This window comes from Stegastes partitus, unplaced genomic scaffold, assembly GCF_000690725.1.
Source record: "Stegastes partitus isolate 25-593 unplaced genomic scaffold, Stegastes_partitus-1.0.2 Scaffold176, whole genome shotgun sequence".
Classification (NCBI taxonomy): Eukaryota; Metazoa; Chordata; class Actinopteri; family Pomacentridae; genus Stegastes; species Stegastes partitus.
This window is the reverse complement of record NW_007577907.1, coordinates 210,749-226,512: the sequence shown is the minus strand read 5'-3', so window position 1 is coordinate 226,512 and position 15,764 is coordinate 210,749. Positions and strand designations below refer to the sequence as shown.

The 15,764-nt window shown below is 39.1% G+C and overlaps 1 protein-coding gene across 1 annotated transcript in view; it reads right to left on the bottom strand.

Annotated features, from left to right (window-relative positions):
- Positions 1-4,825: 4,825 nt before the first annotated feature.
- LOC103355931 (xylosyltransferase 1) overlaps positions 4,826-15,764 on the bottom strand; it is an 89,974-nt gene continuing 79,035 nt past the window's right edge. The window contains exons 10-11 of the mRNA XM_008279896.1: positions 13,145-13,478; positions 4,826-8,164 (exon numbers count right to left, since the gene is read on the bottom strand). Of these exons, the coding sequence (XP_008278118.1) occupies positions 7,842-8,164; positions 13,145-13,478 (657 nt within the window). The 3' untranslated portion in view covers positions 4,826-7,841. The remainder of the gene's footprint in view (positions 8,165-13,144; positions 13,479-15,764) is intronic.

Genomic DNA, 15,764 nt, shown 5'->3' with positions numbered 1-15,764 from the left:
TATTTGCATTTTTATATGTTTATAGTTAACACTGAATTTCTTAACGATAACAGTGCACTTATGTATTGTCATTTAATAAAGGTGTGTCATTAAGTGTAATACAGATGTAAAATGTACAGGTTGTCATTCAAAAAGCCTTTTTATTAATGCATCCTGGCTTAAATATATTCACTGTTAAATAAACCTTCTTCTGCTCTCTATGTGCAGATGTTACAGTTGTGAGAAAGACGCCCGCGATCCCTGTTATTACAATCTCTCTGCGTGTCAGGGATGCTAATTAATCAAGCAGCATGTGTGTCAGTGAGCCAGAGTTAAAAGCTCAAAATGATCATCAGAGTGTTTATCTGCTATTAATCCGAGACATTTCCTCCCAACATCAGCAGGATAGCTTTTAGTGTTTCACATCGTAGTCGAACAAACATAATACTGCTTATCCTGCTGCGGGTGAATCCAGCAGCACAAGCACTTCACATCCGCCTTAAATAGCACACCCACACAAACCTATAAACCTGTGTGCCATGTTTTGTGCTTTCTCACTCAGTGACTCATGTACTTGCTTAGTCAGGAAACGCATATGCGCACACACAAACCTACAGCAGTGTAAGCCTGGACTAATTAGGCCGCACGTCCCAGTGGGCCTAATCTATCTTATGGGACAGTAGATGGGATCTGTTGCCACTGCAGTGTTTCTTTGATCAAAGCCTGTCAAACACTAAACAGTGTTGCCTTATGTTAGTGAGCCTCAGGGGAATGCACGCTAACATGCCAGCTTCTCTATCTATTTACAGGTCTCCGCTTTTGTTTTCCGCTGTTTTAAGCAGGGTGAGTATAAGTCCACATCATGCAGTTGCAGAGTAAAGTTTGGGCAATCATGTTGTTGATTCTTGTAGTGGAATGGTGTAAATACGAATGATGTTTCATTAGGAATTTGCTGCTATTTAGTGGATTCATGCAGTGCAATGTTATTGTGGCTGCCTCACCAGCCCAAAGCAGAAGATTTCCACCCTCATCATTTCCTTTTGATCAGATGCTCTCCTTTTCTGTAAACATACAGTGTAAAAAAAAATAAAAAATAAAAAAAAAGGCAGCATGGGTGCCAGAAAAAATCAGCTATAAATAATAGAATACTATAGCATAAAATAATGACAAATATCTGAAAAATAATGCTGTTTGTAGCGAATTCAGATACAATAAAACAGTACATTTTTCAGTTTTTGTGGTACATTATAAAGAAAAAAACAAATAACTATTTATACAAATACTAATTTTTGATGTAAACATTATGTATAGTTTTGGATTTTTTTTTTTTTTTTTTTAAATGTAAATGAATGACTTTTTTCTGGAATTTTGGTAAGTATTATCTGGAATTTAACAAAACGGGGGAAAACCAGTAAAAAGTATTTACAATTTTTTGATCTTTTTTGAAATTATTTTTTCCTTTAAATAGAGTACAAAAAAAATCTAAATACTAATAAAATGTACATTTCTGATGTGTACATTATTTACAATTTATGGCAGATTTGTGAATAACATGTTTTTTTGTTTTTTTTTAAAGTGACTTTACTGGTTATGATCTATAATTTAGTAAAACAGAGAAAATCTCTAAAAATGGCTGTAAATTACAGTATACAGAGGGGTCCAAAAGTCTGAAACTGCACAGCAAATGTGTAATATTTTTATGTAAACTTGCAAAGAGTCAGAAAATATGATGATTTAGAAACATATAAAACACAAGGCAATGAGGTTAAGAACACATTTATTTAAGATGCATCACTATTACTAGGTCAGCAATTTTGTACAAAAGTTTGTGTGCAAAATGTCTTTGTACAGAATGTTGGGCTTTCTTGAGCTGTACAGTTTACTGAAGCAGTGTTCGAATGAAATTCAGGCAGATTTGACTGATTCCTCAGACTTGCTCAAGTTTCCAGCAGGACATTGCTCACTAAGTAGCATTGTGACAGAAGGAAACATGGCATCAGAACTAAGTGAAAGTGTCAGATTGTTGTTCTGAGCAAAGAAAGGTTCTTAGCGTGAAAATCATGACTAGACCGGAGCTGTGAGGCTGTGAGTAGCGCTCTCAGACACTTTTTGGAAATGGGATTAGTTGTATCCAAGCAGGATCAGTCACACCAAAAGTGACCAGAAGATCAATACATCAAGTTTTGTTCACTGAGAGATAGAAAAGGCTGCTTCATCACAGATATAAAATTTACTAAATAAAGGAGACAAGACTGCAATCAAGCTGCCTGTTGCTGGTTTCAGAGGATTGTAAGGGAAATGTCATGTTTCATCATTTAGTCATGCAACTGCTTCGTTTATTGTTTGCCTGCGTGATCATGCGCTCATGTAATCTGTTTCCTGATTATTATCTGTGTCGGACATCAACTGCTCATGTGGTGATGGACATGTACGCGGTCTCATCACTCATGTGCAGGTGTCTTGATGATGCACAAGCATAAATTAAGTCTTTATTCCCCTGATGTGTGCATTAATCGCTACTCCAAAGACAGGAAACTGCACAAGGGTAAGAATTATATGTGCATAAGCAAGTAAGATCGACATGTCCACAGTAAAGGACACTGTTTACTAGGTGATGAACATCACAAACCTGACCTCATGACCGTAAGTTGACCAGTTCAGGATCTAGACACGACCCGAGGGAAGTATTAAGTACATAAAGCTAGTGTTCTTAAGAGAATTGCGAAATAGGCGAGGAAAATGTAATTATTTCCATTAAAGATGTAGAAAGATGTTTGACTGACTGGGTGCACATGTGCAAATACATCCAGTAAAACTCAGAAAGGACCGTGTTCTGTTTGGGAGCATTTGTTCAACTTTGAACATTTCCTTAACAAGGATGAGTAGCATCTTTAAACCACTTCTCAGGAGAGGAAACAAGGCCACATGGTTGGCCTGGGCTAAGACACAGAAGCTTTTCTCAGTGGAAGACTGGAAAAAATGAGATGAATCCTAGTGTGACATTTGTGGCAGCAACAGAGGGGAGACTGTAAGGAGACCAACAGGAGGGAGAATGATACTGCAGTGTATCAAACCCGCTGTGAAACACGGTGGTGGGAGTATTTGAGGGTGTTTCGCCTTCTCTGGAGTTGGACGCCTGCATGGAATTGACTCCACAGAGAAGCAGCGCTCCATATTTCGGCTCCACGCTCTGGTTTGCATCTTTGCATTCTTGCTCTTCAAGATCTTTAAAATCTTGTCTTGACCTCCACAGCTCCCCTTAACTGCCATGTCTGGATAATATTTCCGACAGCACAAACTACAAGCTGGAGGGGCCTTGATATGTTTTCGTGGCCTTCCACTACTTTGTAGGCATTAATTTGCATCATTTTCAGATTCACAGTTAGTTGCTTAGAGGAGCTCATGTTTTTTAAATGTTGCCACAAGGTTTGGAGGCTTCTTGAATTCTCGATGACTCAAATAAGGTCAAATAACTTAATAAAGTTATAAGACTAGACGGGTGCCTAAATTTAAATTATATATATAAAAAAAATTAAGTTCATGAAATAAACACTACATTAACATTTGATAAAAGAATTCATCTTTAGTTTGTGTTTGCTTCCAAGGTTGTATTTGCTTCTTTTTACTTAAAGTCATTTTTCCCAGGGTTGCCTAAACTGTATCACACAACAGTAGCTGTATGCATGGGAGGAACGTATAAAGCGAAGCCATTATTCATTTGAAACGCTTTAACTTTCCCTGTAGCCACACGTTAAAGAGCTGTGCTGTGATGTGGGTGTTGGGTGAGAAACTCTGTGTGAGGACAATTGTTGAAGCTAATTTGGTGGAAAACATATGGGAGCAACTAGATGTACCCGCAGTTAGCGATTCAACCACCTCAGTCTGACTGAGGAAAACACTTATGGCATGAAATGATGGTTAAAGCCGTCAGATGATTTCCAACTGTGGGGCACATGAAGATTTCTCAAGTGTTTAGTGGGAATGCCTTTAGAAGTTAATTTCTATTGAATTTTGCACTTTCATCCAAAGCTACTTATGTATTTATTGTGGTTATTCTATTTTTAAATGCAGTTTTTTTCAAAGTTGTTTAAAAACCATGTTAGGAAAAAGCTGCTAATTTTTAAAGCAGACTTTTGAAATCATGTTTCTGAAGCCTTCTAGTGTCTATTATCCACCTTTAAACTTCAGTTTCACTCCATCGGCTCCTGACGCACACAGTTGTCTCTTTAGGTACTAAGTGTTCCACCTTGTTCAGCAGCATGACACTACCTGTCAGTCTTCTGTTGAGCAGAGAAGGCACAGTGGGTTTATCGAAGCTTTATTTTGCTGAAAACCTGCCTCCTACAGGCAGAAAACAATGCAGGTGAGAGCTTAGTTCAAACCAGCAAAGTTATGGGCTGTAAAACCAAAACCTGAAAAAGCTGCACAGAGTTTGCGTTCAACTCCAGCATTTGATCATAATTTGTCACTGCATGCGAACCTCCACATGGTAATTAAACCAGTTGATGCTATAAAATGTTTTATTAGTGCAACTTGAAACCATATTTTGCTTTACCTGTCTTGTTCCTGAGCTCTGGTACAAACTTAATTTCCTTCCTCTAATAACACTTTATACGACTATCCCTGAAATTATAACAATAAAACAAAATTACAGTGTAACAGTCCCTGTGAGTGAATAAAAATATACAGTAAATTCATTATATTACCCAGTTAAACTGACTCAGGCTGTAGAGCTATGTGTATTTAATAAGCAACAACAGTGTAATGGTGGAAAGATGCTTCAGCAGCTTAATGTTTTGTCGTCAACCACAATATGCTCACTAGTACATTACTGATCCACATGAGCTGTTTTTCCATTGAATTTTATTTCCAAAAAGCAGTCAGAGAAAAGTAAAACAAGCCAGTCAAGTACAACAAAACTCTCCCAAAGGGAAGAAAAAAATAAAAAATAATAAAAAGCTGATAACGACAGAAGGCCTGATGATATATACAACAGCAAACATCATTTTGGTGTTGCAGTACCAGTGAATCACTTGACAGACTCATGGCGTTCTTCACATAAGGTCAAAACAAACAACAAAATATATATATTTTTTTCTTTTAATGGACAGAGAAGGTTCTAAAAGTCAGCTAAGGCACACAGAGCCTCCCCGGAACAAAAGAACGGGGGAAACGTCAGTCAGAGAAATTTGTGCAACAGTTGCGCAACAATACATTCCAGCAAGAACAACAACAATCTGGCATGTGATTTTTCTCTGAGAGGCAAATAGGACAAGGTTGTTGTTACAGCTGTCCAAAACACTGAAACAGGTTATGTACTTTGATCAATAAACACCATCAATTCATTTGTGCCCAGGTAGTGACACTTCAAAAAACTCTTAATAATTCAATGTCATTTTTAACCACATTTGTATTTACATGTACAATACCTTTTAAACAATATTTCAATACAAAATACCTATATACATCTTCTTCATTTGTTAATCATTTTGTTACAAAATAGGACTTTCACATTTAGTTACATTTAATTAATTCACCTTTTTCCAAAAGTGTCATTGCGTTTACATTATAGTATGTATTGTGTGAAGTAATTGTTCAGAGCACGGTGGCGATATAAGTTAAAAGATGGCAGCAGAAGCCGACCAGTGGAAAACAAAGTTGTCCTTTGCAACCTAACCCCAGTAACGATGTGGATTTGGATTTGAGAAGGGAAGGAGAGATAGCAATTATAATACACACATCTGACAGAGAGGCAAGGTGAACTTGACATTAATGAACAGTAATGTCTTTTAATTAGCCTATGCAAAAACACTCATTTAGCTCATGTGATGGCTAAACAATGTTGACAATCACAGATTGAAAACCTAATTGGCTGCAGATGAAACTTATTTCAAGATAAAACAAATATGTGACCGTACCTCTTGTTCAGGATGTGTCGCGGTGCAGAGCTACCCTTGGTGTAATTAACTCGTCTCAAATGTTCAGAGATTGTCTTGATGGCAGAGCAAGTAATGTAAATAGGATTGAAAAGGTGCCATAGACCCGATCTAATAAATTATGCATTTTGCAGTCAAGATACAATATAATATTCACTTGAAATTGTACAGTATTGTCACAGCAGGAAGATAACTACCACTCACTATCATTCTGAAACTGACAGGAACCGTAAAAACACCACGAAGCACAGTTTCTCCTTCGATCCAGACGTTGTCCAGTGTGTTTGCTTGTGAAGACTTTTTTTTTTTTTTTTGTTCACCTTCTCTGTTTGGTGAGGTTGTTTGGTAGCTGACCTCCGACCCCACAGGTCAAGGTGGCCTTCTCTTGTGATGCACTTGGCAAACAGCCGTGTAAAAAAAAACAAGACAGGAAGATCTATTCAGACAGGACAACACTGACTAACACACAGGTGCGGGCCATAAAAAGGTACAGTATAAGTTTGGGGTGGTGGCCTTTGTAAATAAAGGCGGCTTTCTTTACAAAAAAATATTTATCATGCTGCCAAGGCAGCGTCGCAGTCATTTAGTCACTGACTAAAAATATCAGTATTAATATAAACTTATAAATAAATAGCGACTCATGAACTCACCCCTCTTCATTCACACAATTTTTGAGACTTCTTGTAGAATTATGTACAACATAAAGAGTCGTTGACATGACTGGAATAAAGAAAAAATAAAAGTGACATTAAAAACAAGGACAAGAATTTTAAGGTCAGCTTGAGATGATTTTGTTTCAAGTTTGAGGCAGGTTGGCAAAAGAAAAAAAAAAAAAACAAACAAAAAAATCCAATAGGGACAAAACAGTTCTCTCTTTGTCCTCTACCTGTCACAACATGAGGATGTTATTCAAGAAATCTACACTATGTGAATGTTAAATCTTAAAATACTATTGTATAACAACCATAAAAGAAGCATTTTATGAATTTAGTAAATTTTTAACAGAAAAACGTCTACATTGAGTTTCTATTAAAATCCAAATTGCTCCAGTAATCCAATTATTCGGAGAAGGCCTTTGTATTTGCATTCCTCTTTTTCCATTTTGCGACTGCTGCAGATCGTCAGTCACAACACTTCCACAACCTGATCAGGCACTGAATTGAAGTAAGCTGTGATTTATTCTACTGATTTACAAATGCCACTGGACTATCTAGGAACTCAGAGGTCTGAAGTAATCGACTTTTAATCATGTTAAAACGTTTTTTTTTTTTTGTTGTTGTTTTTTTTGCTGTTGTTGTTCAAAGTTTTCTTCATTAACGGCACTACATTTGAGTCGTATCAAAATACTTGTCTTTTCTGGGGGTGTCTGAATACTCAGATATTGTCATATTTAGTTGATGTTGACAGAAACCGTAATGAGGCACATTTCATTCAGTACCTGGCTACTTCCTCACATATGTCTTACAGCTAAGGCCTTATTGCAGCAGAACCAGGTCCGCCAGCATTGTCGACAATCCACACTCACATGACCGCTGTGCCCTGTGCGGGGCGTTAAAAGCTGACTTCATAATTCATTCAGCAGCAAAATAAATGCTCAAAAATTGCAACGTTTGATCACAGTAAAACTCAGCCATGAGAAGGAAAATAAATACACTGAGAAAACTGAAATAGCAAAGCCAGCATAACCCCCCCTCCTGTGGGAGGATATGAAAACCATTCCTCCTCGCTTTCTGTCCAGGCGCCCTCACCAACGTCCCCGAAAAAAAGAAAAAAAAAGAAGAAAGAATCCACTTTCTCTTTTGTTTCCGTCTTCTCCCCAGACAGATGCAGACCACTCACTCCTCCTCCCACCAACCTGAAAGAAAGCCCTCGAATAAATAAAAATAAACAGTGTCACGGCCTCCTGTCCAGCTGGAGGCCTCGCTGCTACCTGATCCGGCCGTCGGCCCGCGACACTCCCAGCTGGGACTTGGGGTCTGGGCTCAGGGAGCTCCACGGGTTCTTGGGGCAGGCCTGCATGACCGGACAGGCGGTTGGGCCCACGGCGCAGACGTCGGCTGCCTCCCACAGTTCGCCCACCAGGCCGTCTAACCAGTGCTCGAGCTCTGGGCCGGTCAGGGCTGCGTTCCTCTTGGCCTGCTCCACGTAACCCAGGCTGATAGGGATGTTGAGCACCGGGTTGAGGCCATGGAAACTCTGCTCCATGTAGCTGTTCTTTGCTGGCCCGTTGTGGAGCTTCAGGGTATCCTCTGGAGAAATGTGAGAAGAGACAAAGAAAAAGACAGACAATGAGTGACAATCAGTGGTCAGAAAGACAGATTCGATTGAAGAGGGGGCAAAAAGATGGAAGATCCATCAGCACGGAGGGAAAAAAAGTAAAAATATCAAAGCGTGAATGTGATTTGCTTTCCTATTATCTTAAAAGTTTAAATTGGTTGCTAATATGCTCGGATTGATTTGTACAACTGGACTCCCCTAAATCCCCGTCTTTGATGTGCTAAGCCCTATTAATGCTACTGCAATGCTGACTTTCTGGAAACGGCAAAGAAATATTCAAGACATGCCCTCATTCTTTCTTCCCATGACGGTCAAGCCCTGAAGGAAGACAGTAAACATAGACACAACTTCTCCTTAAAACACCTTCTCCACCCTGAGCTCCAGCGACGCTTTAAATTCCTCACCGGCCCTCTAACTGGGGCGCTAGCCATCCCTTCTAAGCGTGGCCATGGAACACAAACTGCCTTGCGCCCAGATGTTAGCAGACATCAGCGCTTTTCACACGTTGGTGACAGAAAGACTCAGTCAGACATGAGGTGCTCCAATAGGCAAGGCGACGTCCAACCAGTGCCAGATAGCGATGTGGTAGCAGTGTGTGTCATGAAGTCATGCATCTGTGTGGAGTTTTTGTGTTGGTGTTTTTTTTTTTAAAGTGTAATTGTGGATTTGTGTGCGTGTCTGCTTCTGCCAAAGCGCATGGAAGGCCACATCATAAAGTTTTACTGGCACTGCATGTGGGAGGGAAAACCTGGTGCCAGACATGGCAGTAAATTATAGGTGGGTGGATGGAACAGCTAAGACCAAAGCACACATTATAACACACATGCAGCAAGCCAAGCATATACAAGATTATTATATAATAACTGTAATCTCCACTTTAACACAAATAAGTTGATTGCTCAGTGGCACTAATAATTACATATCATCACATTATGGGCTAAATATGTAAGATATGTGGACGTGATGTATCTCTACTTCATGTCAGTGACTTCCTACGATGAGTGAATCTCTAAACTAAATATAAACCAAAGTGGTGCCCAAACACCCAAAGCAACAACCTAAACTTAACTAAGTAATGTTTTCTGACTTAGTGAGACTATGCAACCTTTTACAGAACAGTGGCCAATGTTTACCATTTAATTGCTAAATTTGACTATTTGCAATTAATATCTTTATGTTATTTTGACTGGATGTAGTTACACTCCAATTTGTCACAATGTTCTATTCAAGATGTCAATAATGTCATTCTGACTAGTCAAACCAACAGATATATCTGTAATTCAGTTTTAATGAGCCAAAGTAGTAGATACAGATATTTCAAATTTCATTATGACTAATCTAAATTGTTGTGTGATGCAGCTTATGCAAGACTTCCCATTGGAGTTCCCATTTTAACAGTGCTAACAGAAGTAATGGTGTTTCTTGTGGTGGATAGGATCTTTAGAAAAAGTTGTGAGAAAGAAGGAGTTTGTGATGAATGAGAGTTTTCTTCATTTGGAAACTAGGGTTGAAACTAACTATAAGGCTGCTATAGGGGTAAAACATCTAGTCATATGTGCAGTGCCAAACGCAAACCACATCAGCCTCCGACTTGCCGTAGCTATTGACGCAAAGTATCTGCAATGCTATTTCGGCAAGTCAAAACTGTAACTCGTGATATTTACCCCAAGGCAGAATTCTAGTTTGAGTTATCTCCAACATTAAACTGTTATTTAAACTTAACTCAAGATATCTAAAAAGGACAGAATAGACATCAGTTAATGTATTCAAAGCGCTATTTTGCAGATTTCTGTCTACTGCGGCTTTACTTATGTATGAACTATATCTTATATCCACACGATTACTGAACTATAATCGAGTGTAAATACACAGAAGAAGCTTACAAATGTAAAATACACTCACTTCCTAAAGTAAAACTAACTCAGACTAATGTGCTCAAATACAGTAGCTTTAAAATCACCGGAGGAAAGTAATTACATACATTTACTCAAGCACGAGTGCAATTTCGAGGTACTTGTACTTCACACTTCTGCTCCACTACATTTCAGTGTATATTGTAATTTTTACTGCACTACATTTTATCTGACAGCTGGAGTTACTGCTTAGATGAGGATTTTACAAACCAAACATATGATTAGGTTATAAAATATGATCCATTGCTGTAGTGTTGTGGTTCCTAAACGGAGCAAAGGCTTTTTTTTTTTTTAAACTTCTTACTGATCAATAAATTGTTAGTGACACTGAATACTGTGCAGCTGAAGATTATTCACACCAACCCCGTCCCCAGATGGATGTGGTTTTAATGTGGCTTATTTCCCCGTTGTTGTCGTGGGGTCATTAACTGTAGAGGAGAGTGTTGTATAGTTCTTGTATTACACCAGAGAGTTTTCTATCAGCTCCTAAATTGCAGATACAGAAAGCGTCTTGTTCGCTCCAGTACACCGTTTCTACAACTCGTATAAAAACAGGAACATATCTGAGTCACACATAAATATGGACTAACTGTCTGAGCCTTGGCTTTATTTAGGGGGCACACTAATGCAACTAATAGAAGGGCAACAATGCCTAATACTATCTCTAAGTTTGATTGAATTTTGGCCATCTTACCTGTCTTGAAGCCAATGTATATTACTTAATAGTCATGAGTGATTTAATTAAATGACATTTTGTCTTTTCCGGTCTTTCAGGACCACTGAAATTAAATAAAGTCAGATCTCGTGGACCTCTAAGTAATATGTTTGAGGACTCTAAATCTAAGAAATCCCCATAAATCTGAAGGGTCACAAGATGACTTCAAAAATCTCCCTGCTGCTAAATCCTTTTTTGCCTCTCACTCAAGTCCTTGAAGTCTTTTGTTACAAAAGATCAAGTGAAAACTGCCTTTTCACTCAGGATATTTCTACTTGTTTCCAGCATGAATGAGTTTGTTTCAAGAAGCCTCGAAAATATAATTTCATTTGGTTGCATTAGGTGTTGTTTTATAAAAGTCAAAGAAAATTAGGGTTTCATTTAAAAGATTTGATTATAGACAGAAGGGACTAAATGAAATCTGCAATTTTCATTTATTTTAGGTACATAAATGAAAAAGTATTGGTTACTTGAATTGTTTCTCGCCTCAAAAAGTTTGCTGCAAATTAAGCAATTTGAGGAGGAAAACTGCCCATAACAAGACCAAGACCTGTGATGAGGAATCATGAGTAGATATATTTCATTTTAAGGCAGGAAAACAAAGGCTGGGGACACTGTAAGAAAGACTATTTTTGCATTGTACTGTTTACTACTTTATAAGCAACGGTTTAGAAATTACAGTTGCAGTATATAACTGTAAGGAAGCACTTTCTTATGGTAAAAGTACTAAGCTGAAATGTTAAATTAGCAGCAGGAAACCATCACCATCCGTAGACCAATAGGAAGCCACAACATACAGATAACTGAATAATGTAAACTAACCTAAAATAGCCATAAACAAGTGATTAATATTTAAGATGTGCTGTTGCACAGCATCCCTAATGAGACTCAGGTTAAAGACAAAAGCTGTAACTTTATTTGCAGCTCCTCTTCATCACTAAAACGGCTCAGGGAGATTATTAAACTGAGAAAGACGTGATTATGCCGGCGTCTCAGCTCTCATGTGACTTTCACAGCAAACTGGCTGCTTATGGATTAGAACAATGCAGTGTTGCCCCTTATCCATGCTGACTGATTGATTTAATTGTGTCATTGTTTTTGGAGGGCTAAGTGCGCTGTTGTTTAACACTCTGTTTAGTATGTATGAGCAGCTTGCTGGGTTATTAGGGATGACTTGATGACAAATAACCAGGGTCTGCAGAGGCCCAGAGGCTTGATTAGAAAGGGCATCACTGCAAATACAAGGCTATGTGTGTGTGCGCGCGTGTGTGTCTGCACACATTTTAGAACACCTAAATCAGCAGACATTACTTCACAGTGAATGCAGTGTTAGACTGTGACACAATGTTGGCGTCAATGGAAAATGAAACACCGAAAATGTGAGTTGAATATTGAAATTCTCCTATTAATACATATTAATATATATATAGATACAGAAATTCATTCCTGCCAACAGCCATCAGCCATCACCTTGAAAAACAAATCTGACTGACTGACAATTGACTGACTGAATGATTATTATTATTGTTGTATAAAATACTTGTTATATTGATTTAAAAAAAAAAAAAAAGTGAGCTTTTACAATATTGAATTTCCCTTCTGGGATAAATAAAGTATTTTTCATTTTTCATTTCTTTCATTTCATCAAGTCCTTCATTCTAATACTGATGAAGGGAAACTACTGCTCTAAAATCAAGAAAATAACACCTTATTTTAGAAAAATCACAAAAAAGGTTGACTAAAATCCTCTCACTACTGTAGCTGAAGATTCATTTGTAAGCTATAGTGTGTCGATTGTATACAATGTTTATCTACAAAGCAACTACACTTTAGTACACTATAACTATATATAGCAAGTAATAAAGGGCATAAACTGAAAGTACAGTACGTCGAAACTGCACTCAGCTACCGTTTGGTATAAATGTGCCTTATTTTCAACTCCTTGCTCCTCTTGGCAATATGAAACAAACACCGAAAATACAACCTTGGTAATTATTACCCAGGTTCGCTATGGTGCAGTCAACAAACACTCAATATTGTAAGCATCACAAACTGTGCTGCTGTGTTAAATTGCACTTTAAAGGTCTACACAGTACACAGAGTGCAGGACTCCTACAAAAATGTTTGGCATTTTAGGTACTTTTTTGATGAATGATCATCCCTAGTTGAGGGAACAGCACAGCTGTGCAATAAATTTTGCAAAGCCATTTGTACAAGCAATACAATCAATAGCAATTCTGCGTTATGCTAAATCTGAAACAAATAACATGTGCTAGTTAAAAATAAGCCTCATTACCACCACAAAGGCTGAATCTCTTTCTCACCTTGTCGTATGGGCTGGTGCCTGTTGTACGTCAACGGGGCGATGAGGAAGCGCATCTCAGCCACGGGGCTCCAGTGATGCAGGATGCGGACGCTCCACACGCCTGGTCGCAGAGGCTGGTTGAGCGGCGGGCGGTAGTGGGTGTACTCGGCGCTGGCATCGATCAGAATGTCGTAGGTGGCCGCGATGACGTTGGTGGGGTCGATCCACACGACCGTGACGGTGACGTTGGGCCCTTTGGTCCACTTCTGCATTCCCACTGTCTCGTCCATGGGTCCCATCAGGCCGCCGAAGTTTCTGAACATACGCTCTTTGGCATCCCACTCTGTGCCGATCTGATGGAGGAGAGAAGGAAGAGGGAGGAAGAGAGTGAGTGACAGAATGAGGTAAGAACAGAGACAAGGGGAGAAACGACGGCAAAAAGCACAAGAGATGATGGTACATAAATCCACTCTTGCAACTATATATAGTGCACATGATCATGAATAAGTAACGCGCTCTGTGCATGCATCACCACTTAACTGTAGTATTAAGATAACCAGCATCTTCACTAAATTATCATGGGGAGCAATCTTCAGTATGCATTTTTCATCAAACTGCACTTCAAGCTCAACCCTCAACACAATTGTTATATAATGTTATAATATGCAGAAGCTGACAAGCCTGATTGTTTTGTCTTTCACATTTAAGCATATTTATCCATAGTTGGTGCAACCCTGACAATATCCTCATCACGGGATATGAGAGGCAGGCTGAAGAAGGCGTATGACTGCACCCCAACCGTATCCTCAAGGGGTGAAGATCAAATGCATCCCTGCCTGCTCTCTGAACACATTTTAGAGCGATGGGCAGAGACCGATGGAAGGCAATGAACACCAGTATCCAGCATGAACAGTATTTGTCTTGAACAGAAACTACAGCAGATAACCTGGAATCAGTAAAAAAAAAAAAAACAACAAAAAAAACAAAACAAAAGAAAAGGAAGGGAAAAACAAGACAAAAAAGACTCTGATTATATGCAGACACAGCAACCACAGCCTTTTGATAGAAAAACAGGGAGTCTAGGGAGGTGAGCTCCATAAAATAAGGTTTTTAATGCTTCCACAAAGACTAAGAAAGCTGCATTCTCTAAGACAATTTTGAAATAAATAAACCGAATGGAAAAATGTAACAGATAGCGCCAGTAAGTCAAATATATCCTCGGTGAATTGCGAGACATGCAGTGCCTCTGGCTGCAGAACATGAGACTAGCTGCCAGCCTGCAATGCACTGGAAGACTGCCAGTGGAACAATGAGCCACTTTAAGATTATTATGTACTGTGAGCTTGCATAATTAACATTTAGCATACACATGTTTGCAAGTTGCTGGTTATGTCTTTTTAACTTACGATTTTGACAATGATGAGCACTCTGCAGAGATACATTGCAATGAAATGAAGCAACAAAAAAAGGAAGGAAAGAGAGAAAACAGGGAAGAAGAGCGAATCACAACAACAGGAAGGTTACAAGAGAATGGCTAATTGTCTACTTCGGGGTCAAGACTGAAACGGAAGACAAGCGTTCTGCATGTGTTGGATTACACAGATTGCAAAACTGTGCGGTATGCAAAACGAGACAGCGATCGAGATTGATGAGTGAGGCTGATAGAGAGGGAGGCAACACGCACACACATTCACAGACAGTAAAAGATGTCTGGCAGAAATGTGAGAGGGATGGCGGCTTTATGAAGCGCTCATCCTTAAAATGGTAGCTGATTAACACAGCCTCACCCGGCCGGACGATCAATGGCTGACTGGAACTGACTCTGCATTACATCCTCTGAGAACTGAGATTACGATGTACAGTATAAATAGACACCACTTGCATAAATGAGACACACGGAGAAGGAATGTGGGCCATCCATTAAAGACACCTCACTTTCTTCTCAATTATTGGACTGACCTCTGCTCATTCCTGCCCTTTGGACCTCGGTTCTTTTCTCTTTAAATTACTAATAAACTCCCTTGTCTGGCACCTCTGTAGCTCATTACTTTATTCAAGGCTGACTCGCTGGCACACCCGAAATTGATTGGCAGCACCTTCCCTCTAAACCCCGGCAAGGGGAGTATCGACAGAGGAATTTCACTGCATCCCACAAGGAAGGAGCCTACAATCGGCTGCCTAAACATGGAGATGTGAAAGGGAGACTCTAACAGTGTTCACATGTTGTTGGTAGGAAGGGACGTCTTGAGACTTTGCTTGTGGTTGTTTGTAGTTCTTTCGGCAACAAGCTTAACTGGTGATCCTGTCCGGGTTCCAGTTTCAGCTTCCCTTCTTGCTGTACAGGCTTTTCTCTCTTTCTGCACTAACACACATGTATACTACACACAGTTAATACGGTGCACGTGCAACTTGTCTGTAGTAGAAGAAGGCATTTTCTTCCAAACAAATGTAAACATTCACACTGCCATATACTGACCTGATGTGTGTTTATGAACAGAGGTTGGGGTCCTTATGCCTACATAAATCCTGCACATGCCCTTGTTTCCACATTACCTCAAAGTTTGCTGGAACATTTCCACTAAATCCACGAACTTTTATCACTTTAAATCATGCAATTATTCTTTTCTGCCACTAATGTG